This window comes from Aristolochia californica, unplaced genomic scaffold (genome assembly GCF_029961685.1).
Source record: "Aristolochia californica isolate CCGP_79_NKW_82.1479 unplaced genomic scaffold, dmAriCali1.0.hap1 SCAF_2, whole genome shotgun sequence".
Lineage (NCBI taxonomy): Eukaryota > Viridiplantae > Streptophyta > Magnoliopsida > Piperales > Aristolochiaceae > Aristolochia > Aristolochia californica.
The window spans coordinates 47,633,513-47,646,404 of record NW_027181881.1 but is presented as its reverse complement, the minus strand read 5'-3'; the positions used below and the strand labels follow the sequence as shown (position 1 = coordinate 47,646,404).

The 12,892-nt window shown below is 38.2% G+C and overlaps 1 protein-coding gene across 1 annotated transcript; it reads right to left on the bottom strand.

The window, feature by feature from the left end:
- Positions 1-5,956: 5,956 nt before the first annotated feature.
- LOC137957168 (1-aminocyclopropane-1-carboxylate oxidase homolog 4-like) lies at positions 5,957-7,307 on the bottom strand. Its single transcript, XM_068804902.1, has 2 exons — positions 6,435-7,307; positions 5,957-6,309 (listed from the first exon to the last, which is right to left on the bottom strand). Exons 1-2 carry the CDS (start codon positions 7,275-7,277, stop codon positions 6,061-6,063), a joined length of 1,092 nt encoding a protein of 363 aa, XP_068661003.1. The 5' UTR covers positions 7,278-7,307; the 3' UTR covers positions 5,957-6,060.
- Positions 7,308-12,892: the final 5,585 nt, after the last annotated feature.

Below are 12,892 nucleotides of genomic sequence, written 5' to 3'. Positions count from 1 at the left end.
AAAATAAATTTTCGTATATTTTTTTAATTTTTAATATTTTAAATCGATAATATGTGGGTAAGACTGAAGAGTAAATTTTTTCTCTTTATAAATATTTTAAATATAATTATTTTACTTATTTTTTAAAATATAAAGTAATAAAAAGTGTAACAATAATTTTTTTAATTAATAAAAAATTAATTGATATTAAATGGTGTTAAATAAGTAAGAGTTACTTTTTTAATTGTTTATTAAAATTTTTAATAATTTTTTATTTTAGATATAAGGTAATAAAAAGTGTATTTGATTTTTTGACTTTTTTTAAATTTATTCAAAATTTTATCATGTAATGACGTGGCATATGACATGTCAACAATAATGATGTGGCTGCCTCTATGTTCATCTACAATATCGCACTGATGATGGGGCAACGCGTAAGCAGTCAAAGCTTGCGTGTCGCCTTTGACTGTCCACATGTATAGTGGACCGATCAAAGTTCAGTAGTTTTGCCAATAAGTTGAGGTCGTCGTTGTTTTCATAAATAAATTTTTTTAAACTATATTTTGGTAAAAAACCCTTTTTTTTAGTAGATACACATTTTACTTAATGTTCACGTCGTTATCGCTTTGTACCATTAGTAATATCGAAAGTGAGTTTTAGTGGATGGAAATGATTGAGCAACGAGACCAAAGTATTAACCATATCAGCATTGCCATTTCTCAATCTAAGTGATGAGGATATTACTGTATAGGTCACCTTTCTCTTATGTCAAATTTTCTCTATCAAAGTGCTATTGAATTTAATAAAACTCTTGAGTTATTGGAAATCAATGGTTGGACCAAATATTGTTCAATAAGACTTGGCAACTGATTTAGGGAGTTGATAAGATCAAGTTGGATGTAACTCAAAGGAATTTGATAGTTGGATCTGCTAATGATAACATGTAAGAAGATTTGGTGTTTGTGATATAGGACACAAAAACTTTCTTCTCTTGTCATGTTGGTGAGATTTTTGGCCCGTGGTTTATCTATGTTGGATCCAAATGTTTGAGTTTTAACATTACTTAAGATCCAACCAAAAGAGTTTGCTTGAGATGATTTTTTTGTTTTTTCTACACTTTTAAAGCTTAAAATTGCAGGAATCCAAGATGCAGATCGAATATCAGTTTGGGACCTGCTTTGGATGTCACCCCTGCACCACTAATTACAACTATCATAACATAAACAAGTCTCTCACTCTCTATTTTTCATCATATCGATGTTTATGAAGCAAATCTCCTCACATTTGGGTCTTTTGTAATTCTTCAATGGGAAAATTGATATGAGATCCTAGTTTGTAATTAATCCAGAATTGTTAAACCGGTATTAGGCTCGTTGGGACAGAATTCAGGCGGCTTTGTTGAAAACTGTTAGAAGTCCTAGCCTAGTGGAGTTTTCAGATTTATGGAATTGTAGTGGTCAAAGAAGAGGGTTAGAAGTAATTAGAAGTTAAGATTCTTTTACTATTTTTAGTTGGTATATGGCCTATATGAAGGTTGTTGATTAATAAAAGGTACAACAAAGTTTAGTTTTCTTCATTGTCTTGTCTTTAGTAGCTTCATTTCTCTTCTTCTCTTTGATTTTATATCGGTGGTATCAGAGCTGACACGAAGAAAAAAATAGGAGAGATTCTTTAGAGAAAAAAAGAGAATTTATCTTAGCATCAAATGTCCTCTAAAACGTTTGTACAACCTACAATTCCTTGCTTTGATGGTTATTATGATAATTGGAGCACATTGACAGAGAACTTCTTGATGTCAAAAGAGTATTGGCAGGTTGTGAACATAAAAGTGACTGAACCAACAACAGGCCTTCAATTGACAGACGCGAAGAAAGTCGAATTGGGTGCACTGAAGTTGAAAGATCACAAAGCGAATAACTAATTTTTCAAGCTATTGACCATTCGATCTTGGAAACCATTCTTTGCAAGGATACCTCCAAGCATATTTGGGATTCCATGAAGAAGAAGTTTCAGGGATCAACAAGGGCAAAGAGGCAGCAACTTCAAGTACTTTGTACGAAGTTCGAAACGCTTCGAATGAATTTAGGTGAGTCGGTCATTGACTATTTTTCATATATAGTGACGATTGTCAACAAGATGTAGATCCAAGACGACAAGACGGAGGATGTCACCATAATTGAAAAGCTTCTTCGATCCATGACCCCAAAATTCAATTTTGTTGTATATTCTATTGTGGCATTTAGAGATATTGACAAGCTTTCAATTGATGAGTTACAAAGTTCTCTATTGGTTCATGAATATAAAATTATGCAGCAAGATAAGGAAGAACAAGCTTTGCAGGCAGTAACCAATCCAAAAGGTTCTGGTCATGGAAAAGAGAGATGGAAGGATTTAAATACACATCACAAAACAAAAGAAACCAATGGTTTTGATTTGAAAGGAAAGACTCGTGATAATCACCATTCAAATTGTTACAAACCAAAGTCTGCGGATAAGTCAAATATTAAATGTTTTAGATGTCACATGTATAACCATTATAAGTTTGAATGTAGAACTAATATGATTAGAGATCGTAGTATGATATCAAATTTTGCAGAGAAAGAAGAAGAAATGTCTTTCCTTATGGCATGTCATGCGAGGGAAGAAAACCATCAACACTTAAGGTATTTAGATACCAGTTATAACAATCATATGTGTGGAGATCAGTTAGTGTTTTTAGATCTGGATGAATAATTTCGTAACATGTGATATTTGTCGACAACTCTATAGTTTTTGTTACGTGCAAAAGAAATGTAAAAATCCACACCAAAGAAAACTCAAATCAGATATTACTAATGTTTTTTTTTGTTCCAGATCTGAAAACCAACTTGCTTAGTGTTGTCAACTCCAAGAGAAGGAGTATGTGATTTCTATCAAAGATAGAGTTTCTCGCATTCAGGATAAAAAATTGGGCTTAATTGCTCAAGTCAACATTTCGACAAATCGGATGTTTCTGTTGTATCTTGACAACACCACTTAGTCTTGTTTCTCTACGACATTGAAGGATAAGGTATGGCTATGATATTTCGCTATGGATATCTAAATTTTTGAGGTCTAAAAATGCTACAACAAAAGGATATGGTAACAGGTCATTCGAACATTCTCTGTCCTTCTCAAATTTGTGAAGAATGTGTTATTGGCAAACAACATCAAGATCATTTTCAAAAAGAAAAATCTGGGAGAGCAAAGAAGGTGTTGGAGCTTGTTCACTCTGATATATGTGGGCCTACTAATCCGACATCGAATGGTGGTAAACGTTATTTTATAATGTTCTTCAATGATTATAGTCGAAACACTCTGATTTATTTCTTGTAGGAGAAATATGAATCTTTTTCAACTTTCAAAATTTTCAAAATGTTGGTAAAAAAATAAGCTGGTAGGCCTATAAAGATCCTTCGTAGTGATCATGGTGGAGAATACAACTCACAAAAAATTTTAATTTTTTGTGAGGAGCATGGAATCCAAAAACAACTTACAATAGTTGATACACCACAACAAAACGACGTCTCAGAGAGGAAGAATCATACAAACTTAAATATGATACGGTCTATTTTGGCAAGAAAAGTTATCCCAAGAAGTTTTTGGCTTGAAGCAGTCAATTAGAGCATGTATGTATTAAACAAAAGCCCTACATTTGTTGTTCAAAACATGATACCTACAGAAGCTTGGAATGGAAGTAGACCAAATGTAGATCACTTTAGAATTTTTGGTTGTATTGCTTTTGCTCACATTCCAAATCAGAAAAGAAGAAAGCTTGATGACAAAAATGAGAAATGTATATTTCTTAGTGTTAGTGAGCAGTCAAAAGTGTATAGTTTGCACAATCCTATCTCCAAGAAAATTATCATCAGTTGTGATGTGATATTTGATGAAGAAAATTTCTAGATATGGGATAAAAACAATGTTGAACAACAAATATAAGTTGAATTTGATGGAGAAAATGATGATAAAAGGCAACAACCTTTGGAGAATGAGCAAACACCGGCCAATCAAAGGAATTCAGTAACTGAAGTTAATGATGAGCAACGAATTCGATGAGTTAGAAGAAGACCTGCATGGATGGAGGATTATGAGGTACAAGGAATAGATAACAATGAAGAAACACTTATTTATTTTGCTCTATTTTCATATTGTAATCATGTATCTTTCGAAGATGTTATAACAGAATCAAAGTGTTGAAAGGCTATGGATGCTGAAATTGATGCCATTGAAAGAAACAACACTTGGAAGTTGACAAAACTTCCAAAAGGGCAAAAGACCATAGGTGTGAAGCAGGTCTACAAGACAAAGTTAAAGGAAAGTGGTGAAGTTGAGAAATACAAGGCACGCTTGGTCGCTAAAGGCTACAAGCAAGTGTTGAGCATAAATTACAAAGAATTCTTGGCTCCAGTTGCAAGGCATGACATAATCAGATTGGTGATTGCACTAGCAACACAAAACTCTTGGCTAATCTTCCAATTGGATGTGAAATCGATATTTTTACTTGGCAACTTGGAAGAACAAGTATTTATTGATCAACCTCCTGGTTATGTAAAGTTTGGAGATGAGAATAAGGTGTATAAATTAAGAAGGTCACTCTATAAATTAAAATAAACTCCTAGTATGGTATAGTCGTATAGACACATATTTTTCTAAGGAGGACTTTAAAAAATAACCATATGAGGATACACTTTTTACAAAAATTGAAGATGGAAGAAAAATGTTTATTGTTTATTTATATGTGGATGATTTAATCTACATTGGGAATGATAGAGCCATGGTTGAAAACTTAAACAGTCCATGATGATTGAGTTTGAAATGACTGATCTTGGAATGAGCATTATTTTATTGGCATAGAAGTGATGCAAACTCCTGCTAATATCTATATTTTACAAAAGAAATATGTGCAAGAAATTTTAAACATGTTTTAGACGAAGAATTTCAATTCTGTGAGTACACCAACAAAGTTTGGTTTGAAGCTAAGTAAAGATCATGAAGGAAAAAAAGTCGATAACACTTTTTACAAGCAAATTGTAGGAAGCCTAATGTATTTGACATCAACAAGGCCCAGACATAATGTATTCTGTTAGTCACATTAGTAGATACATAGAAAATCCGACAAAGTTGCATCTTCTAGCTGCTGAGAGGATCTTTTGGTACTTGCAAGGAACCATTGATTTTGGTTTGCTCCACAAGAAGAAAGAAAAATCAGATTTGATTGGTTTTACTGACAGTGAATATGCAGGAGATGTAGATTATTGTAAGAGTACATCAGGATATGTCTCTATGCTTGGTTCCGGGGATGTTTCATGGTCATCAAAGAAGTAGCCAATCGTCACTTTATCAACCACTGAAGCTGAATTTGTTGTTTCAACTTCATGTGTTTGTCAAACTATTTGGTTGAAGAAAACTCTTGAAAAGCTACACTTCAAGCAATAGGGAGCAACAACAATCTACTGTGATAGCAGCTTAACAATCAAACTCTGCAAAAATCTTGTTCTATATGGAAGAAGCAAACATAAAGATGTGAAGTTTCACTTTCTAAGGGACCTCACGAAGGAAGTAATTGATATTGTTTACTGAAAGAGTGAAGATCTAGTTGCTGATGTATTTCAGAAGCTAAGGAAGTTGCTTGGTGTTTGCAATCTGTACAGTCGTTTTTAAACTGAATGCTAACAAACTTTCAATTTAAGGGAGGGATTGTTGAAAAAAGTGGTTAGAAGTTAACAATCTTTTACTATTTTTGGTTGGTATATTGAGTATATAAAGGTTATTCATTTATGAAAGGTATAACAAAGTTTATTTCTCATCCTTGTCTGGTCTTTAGTAGCTTAATTTCTTTTTTTCTCTATGATTTTATATCAAATTCATCCTGGTTCAAAAGATGATAAAGGATTTAACTTAGGATCTGACAATTTTTCAAAAAACTTGCAAAGATCCTGCACATCATCTACTACAACATTTTTTTACTTTTCGTCCATTGATATCATGATCTTTTTAAGTGGCTGCACAACACATTAGAAAACATAGTTCACACGACAAACGACAAATCACACATATTAACTATAGCTTGAAGTTGTCGACCATGATCGACAGCCCCTTTCCGAGAAACTTAGCCATGAACTCCGACATAGAAAAATTTCGAAACAGTGCTGGCTTATCTTCTGAAAGGAGCTCTGGAAGAGGTCCAAAGGTATCGGAATTCTCTTTGTGATTTGGGCCAATCAAAGTTGCTATGGAGAGACGTGATCTCTGGAGGGAATTGGCCAACACGCGATGCTCAACGCATTTGTACATCCCGTTTGATATAATCTTCAATTTCCGTCATCAAAACAAACAGAGAAAACAGCTATTATTTTCTAGAAACTAAAGCATGGAAGTCAATGTTGACGAGTTGAATATTAAAAGATGAAAACGGTAGTAGAGGATGTACTTACTTCGAGAAAATCACCAATGTTAATGACGAGGGCACCGTGGATGGGTTTAATGTCTATCCAGTTCTCCCCGATTTTCGCCTGTAAACCACCCACTTCGTCCTGCATCAGGATGGTCAGCAAAAAAGGGTCCGTGTGTGAGCTCACGCCCAATGTCAGATCAGGCTGTGGGCAATACGGGTAGCAATGAGCTACCGTTCCACTTGAGTTCAGGCATTTTATCTCCTTCAACCTATCCTGCTGTAATCCTAACCCTTCACATAGCACTTGAGCCAACACTTCTCCAAGCTTTGCCATCTGCCGGCACCACTCCATGAACTCAGTCCGGCAGATCGCCGGCACCCTCTCCCAGTTCGGCGGAACTGGGGCAGTTTGTACCCCGAGCGTGTCGCGCCAGGTAGCCGCCTTGGCTCGGAAAAGGTCGTAATTAGTGGCGTAGAAGACACCACCCTCGTACGTCCGATTGTAATGCTGCTTCTTCTCCACCGCTGGGAGTTCATGGAACGCTCTGACTGCTGAAATCGTATTATCCATGATGGATACGGAAATCCCATGGTTAATGATCTGGAAGAAGCCGAATTCAGAGGCGGCATCGCGTATCTGTTGGATTATTTGGGATCTGGCCGAGTTAGAGTAGAGATCGGAGAGGTCAACGGTGGGGATCTGAATGGCAACTGGATGAGTGGATCGTAGGCAAGTGAGATTCTCAGGCGGATGGATGAAAAATCGGGGGATGGTCGTGATTCCAGAGTCTAAAAGGCCTCGGACTCCAATCTTGGCGTCGTCAAATTCTTTCACTGCTTTCGCCCGATCGTAGTACTGTTCAGAAGAGTCGGTTGTGGCCATTAGTGTCAAAAATTTATCAAAGAAAGCCCGTGCAACGTCGGTTGGAGAGAGTGAATCGTGGCTGAAGAAGAAATCTGTATATAGATAGTGAATGCCCACATTTTGGCTTTTCTTCAACAAGATAAGCCGCCCCACGTTGGGATTTGCTAGTGGTTCCGTCATCATCGAAATCCTATGGTTTATTGTCGATGCTTCCGTGATACGATCTCTTACGAAGACAACGATTTCTATATTGCCTTTTTTTTTTTAGCAGATACACGTTTTACTTAACGTTCACGTCGCTGTGGCTTTGTACAATTTTTAATTGAGCATATCGAAAGTGAGTTTTAGTGGACGGAAATGACCGAGCAACGAGACCAAAGTACCTTACCAGCATTGTCATTTCTCAATCTAAGTGATGAGGAGTGTATAGAAAGTGAGTTTTAGTTGGATGCAACTCAAAAGGAATTTGACAATTGGATCTACCAATGATAACATGTGAGGAAGATTCGGTGTCTGTGATATCGGACGCAAAAACTTTATTCTCTTGTCATGTTGGATAATGATTCCTAGAAGGCATCCATGACAATGTTTTTTTGACAGAGGTTTTGCATGTTGCAAGATCTTTGTAACTCAATTTCTATTAGTCTGCATGACTCTCATAGCAAAAAATCACAGACCCAAAATTAATATGGTGGAGTCTAAGAAAAATTTTATAGAAAGAGGACTTATAGAAAAGTCATAATTAAATGCGTTTTAGTTATGTTAATTTTCTATTTATATTCAGTTGTTCAATTGTTCTAGGATTTATCTTTTAATGTTCAGCTTTTAGTATAATTGAGACCATGGGTGGACATGTGTCGGGTTTACAAAAACCCAAACCAGAACCCTAAAAAAATGCAAATCATCAAACCTGACCCCAACCCGATCAACATCCTTGTAACCCCATCCCTGAACCACAGGGAGAAATTAGAAACCCAAACCTGGGTTTTTCGGACCGGGTCAGGTCAAGTTCTCCATAAAACCCTACCTAAAGCCCACCCTTGACTGGGGTAAGGGTAGTTTAATTGTAATTAGATTTTATTTGTGTTTTTTTCATTATAAATAGAACCTCATTGTTTTCAAATTACATCAAGTTAGTAAAATATTTTTTTCATAAATTAAACATGGTATAAGTGCGGGTTTTGTGAATTAACTCATTCAACCCATAGAGATAATGTTATTTTTTTGTGATTTATCATCTCTAATAGTTTAGGAGTTTTCTACAAAGAGAAATCAATATTTTAAGCAACAAAGGTCAGACAACAAGAGATGTTCAAGTTATAGTAGAAAAATTCAATTTTTTAGGTGTTTTATGCCATCAAGAATGAAACTTTATATGAAGAATAATTTGTCAAAGGAAATATCTATAAGTTTATTTTCTACTCTATCAAACCAATTCTTACTTTAAGTTTTCTAGAGGAAGATATCAGTATCAGAAGAGTCAATGGTCAAGCTGGCCAAAGAAAAAATAGTTATTTCTGCTATATTGTAGAGTCCAAAATCTATCAGATTTATTCTATCAAAAGGAGTATATTTCATGAAAATATTTATACTTGAATAAAATATATCAAAGTCTAGTTTCAAAAGGAGTAAATTTCATGTCAATTTCATATATACTTAAGGAGATATTTTCATTGGAGTTAGCTTGGGTCATGCGATAGAATAAAGTAAATCAATCAGTCAGAAAAGATTCAAAAACAAAATATTTTTATGTCATATTAGGTATCAAATTAAAGTCATTTGAGTCTTCTCTAGCAACAAACCGTTTGTGATTCTAAGCTATATTATGGGGAGATATCAATATCAGAAGTACTAAAGATTAGTTCTACCAAAAACTTCTCATTTTATTTTTTTCTCTCCTATTCTCTCTCTATGCATTAAGGTGAATTGAGTTTCCATTTCTCTTAGAGACCTAATTTTTTAAGAAAATTTCTCTTCTAATTATTGATTTTTTGTCAATCTTAATCATTCCATGATGTGCTCATTCAAGGTATCAATATCTTGTTTCATTATTGTTTTTAATTTTTTGTGTTTTTGTTACTTGGTTGTGTAAATTGTGGTTACCCCCCACCCCCCCCCCCCCCCCCCCCCCCACAATTTGTATTTATTCAAAATTTTAAGTTATTTAAGTTCTATAATTATATTCTCCCCTAATTTTTATTTTTTAAAAAAGTCACATTGTAGATTCGTTTGGAAGTATGAGTGTTGCATAGTCGCCTCCTTCTGGTTAAAGTTATTTTCCTCTAGTATTTGCTTTATTTATCATATTCTATCTTTATAACTTCAGAGCAATGTGTCACGGGGTCGCAACTCCTTTTGCAAAGACATAAGTCAGCCTAACTCTCACTCTTACTTGCAAGGGCTACACTCACTCGCCCGATGAAAGCAATAAGAGAACTTAAGATGACTCAAGGGACTTGCTCAAGAGACATTGTATTACACTCCAATGAGTTGTGTACAAATGAGGGACTCTCCCCTATTTATAGTTTTGAGGGGGAGCAATGAATGTTCTAGATTGTATACACTTGTCATTGATCCAATGGTTTGGATCCTTCTAGACTATTCCACTACCATCTAGTTATGGACCTTTCTAGACTCTTATATACAATACAAGGGTGTATGCCCAAGTGCATATACCGAACCCAACTTGGTGTATGTGCGGAGCCTTCTGGAGAGCTTTTAGAGATCCCTCCTTCTAGAACATGGGTTGGGCCATCCACAGAGGGCTTGGGCAAGAACCTCCTCTATGTATCCTCAAAGGGGTCACAGGCCTGATGACTATGTTGTGGGCTTGGGCTCCGTGACATTCTCCCCCACTTAAATTACGCAACGTCCTTGTTGCGTTCCTTGTACATCGTGATCTGGTCCTCGAACTGCCATAGCACCTCAGTTTCTTCCCATGTAGCCTCACTCTCTTGCAATTCACGCCATTTCACTAAGTACTCCGTCTTAGGCTGGACTCCCTTTCGTCTCTTTACGCGATCACTGATGATGTATTCCACCTCTTTGTCAAATGACGAAGTCATCAGTGGTGGTGCACGTTTGCTAACTTCTTGTGAAGGATCCTTCGCATCTGCATGGTAGGGCTTCAATATGCTTGCATGAAAGACCGGATGGATCTTGAGGGATGGTGGGAGTTGGACTTGGTATGAAACCTTTCCAACTCTCTTGATGATGGGGTAAGGCCCTTCATATCTCCTTACCAACCCCTTGTGCTTACCGCGCAAAGCCTTGAACTGTTGGGGTGGTAACTTTATCCTAACGAGATCCCCCACCTTGAACTCAAGTGGCCGCCTCTTTTCATCCGCGTGCTTCTTCATCCTCGTAGAAGCTTTGTGCAGGTAGGACTTTGCTATGTCAGCCTGTTCATGCCAGTTCTTGGCAAACTGGTAGGCTGCGGGACTCTTGCCTTCATAGCTAGTCCCTACTGTCAATGGTGTGAGCAGTTGTTGGCTTGTTGCCAACTCAAAGGGGTTGTGGCCTGTTGACTCGCTCTTTTGCAAGTTGTAGCAAAATTGGGCCACATCCAAAAGCTTCACCCAATCTTTCTGATTTGTACTCACGAAATGCCTCAGGTTTTCCTCCAGCAATGCGTTCGTGTGCTCTGTCTGTCCGTCTGTTTGGGGGTGAAAGCTCGTGGAGAAGCAAAGTTCTGTCCCCAAGAGTTTGAACATCTCCGTCCAGAACTTCCCAGTGAACCGAGGGTCTCGGTCACTTATAATCGTCTTAGGGACTCCCCAATACTTTACCACGTTTTTCAAGATCAGTCGGGCTGCTTCATCTGCAGTGCAATCTGTTGGAGCAGCAATGAAGGTAGCATATTTGGAGAACCGATCTACCACGACTAAGATAGACCCCATCCCGTCCATCTTAGGTAGCGCTGATATGAAATCCATGGAGATGCTCTCCCATGGTCGTTCCGGTATAGGTAATGGCTCCAGCAACCCTCCCGGCTTTCTATGTTCAATCTTGTCTTGTTGGCAAACTATGCAGGTCTTCACGTACTCGTCTATATCGTTCGCCATCCGGGGCCAATAGTATCTGGTCTCCAACAAGGCAAGGGTCCTTCTTTGCCCTGGGTGGCCAGCCCATAGGGTGTCATGGCACTCCATCAATTCTCTTCTGAGGGTGCCCCACTTTGGCACATAAAAACGGTTCCCCTTTGTGTAGATAAGCCCATCATCTTGCCAAAATTTCCTTGTTCTTCCATCTTCAATAGCTTGAATGATGCCTTTAGCTACATCATCCTTGCTAAGCCCTTCTCGTATACGCTCTGGCAAAGTCTCAGTAAGTTTGCTGACCGTGGCCACGTGGTCGAGCCTCAAGGCGGCGAGTTCAACCTTCCGACTTAATGCATCCGCAACCTGGTTAATCCGTCCAGGCTTGTATTCCATCACCATATCAAACTCGGCCAGGAAGTCTTGCCAACGCGCTTGCTTTGGACTCAACTTCTTCTGAGTCTGAAAATAACTTGTAGCCACATTGTCCGTCTTGACAATGAAGCGAGAGCCAAACAAGTAGTGCCTCCACGTTCTTAGGCAATGTACCACGGCCATCATCTCCTTCTCTTGAACCGTATACTTTCGCTCTGTCTCATTCAGCTTTCGACTTTCATATGCAATAGGGTGCCCATCTTGTTCCAATACCCCTCCAATGGCAAAGTCAGAAGCGTCAGTGTGTACCTCAAAAGTTTTGGAATGGTCCGCCAACTTGAGCACTAGTTCCGCCATTACTGCGCCCTTAAGGTCCTCAAACGCCTCCTTGCACTGCTCCGTCCATAGCCATGAGACGTTCTTTTTCAACAAATTTGTGAGTGGAGTAGCACGCTGCGAGTATCCCTCGATGAACCTTCGGTAGTAGTTGACAAGGCCCAAGAAGCTCCGCAGCTCTGTCACCTTCGTGGATACCTTCCACTTTGCTATAGCGTGGACTTTGGCCTTGTCCATCCAGATCCGCCCATCTCCGATCCAATACCCAAGGAATGAGACTTCCTTCAAGGCAAAAGAGCACTTCTCTCTCTTTACATAGAGAGAGTTTTCCCGTAGTACTTGGAAAACAATTCGTAAGTGGTCTAAGTGTTCCTTTAACGTTTGGCTGTAGACCACGATATCATCCAAGTAGACTACCAGGAATCGATCCAAGTATGGATGAAAGATCTTGTTCATCAAAATGCAAAACATAAATGGGGCATTCGTCAAGCCGAAGGGCATTACTAGAAACTCGTAAGCTCCATACCTGGTGACGCAAGTAGTCTTCGGCTCATCTCCTTCAGCAATCCGCACTTGATAGTACCCCGATCGTAGATCAAGTTTGCTAAAGTACCATGCCTCAGCCAGCCTATCGAACAAATCTGCTATGAGCGGAATCGGATATTTATTCTTGATGGTTACCTTGTTGAGTGTTCGGTAGTCGATGCACATCCTAAGGGTCCCATCGTGCTTCTTCTGGAACAATACCGGGGCTCTATAAGGGGCTCTAACAACTCTTGTAGTTCCTCCAGCTCAGGTGGCAACATCCGATATGGGGCTAGCGTAGTGGGTCTTGAACCGGGCTCCAACTCGATTTGGTGATCGACCTCTCTCCTTGGTGGTAAT

Coding starts and splice junctions, on each gene's coding strand:
- LOC137957168 (XM_068804902.1), bottom strand. CDS start 7,277: ATGGCCACAACCGACTCTTCTGAACAGTACTACGATCGGGCGAAAGCA. Junction 6,310..6,434: donor ACATTGGTGATTTTCTCGAA/GTAAGTACATCC, acceptor CGGAAATTGAAG/ATTATATCAAACGGGATGTA.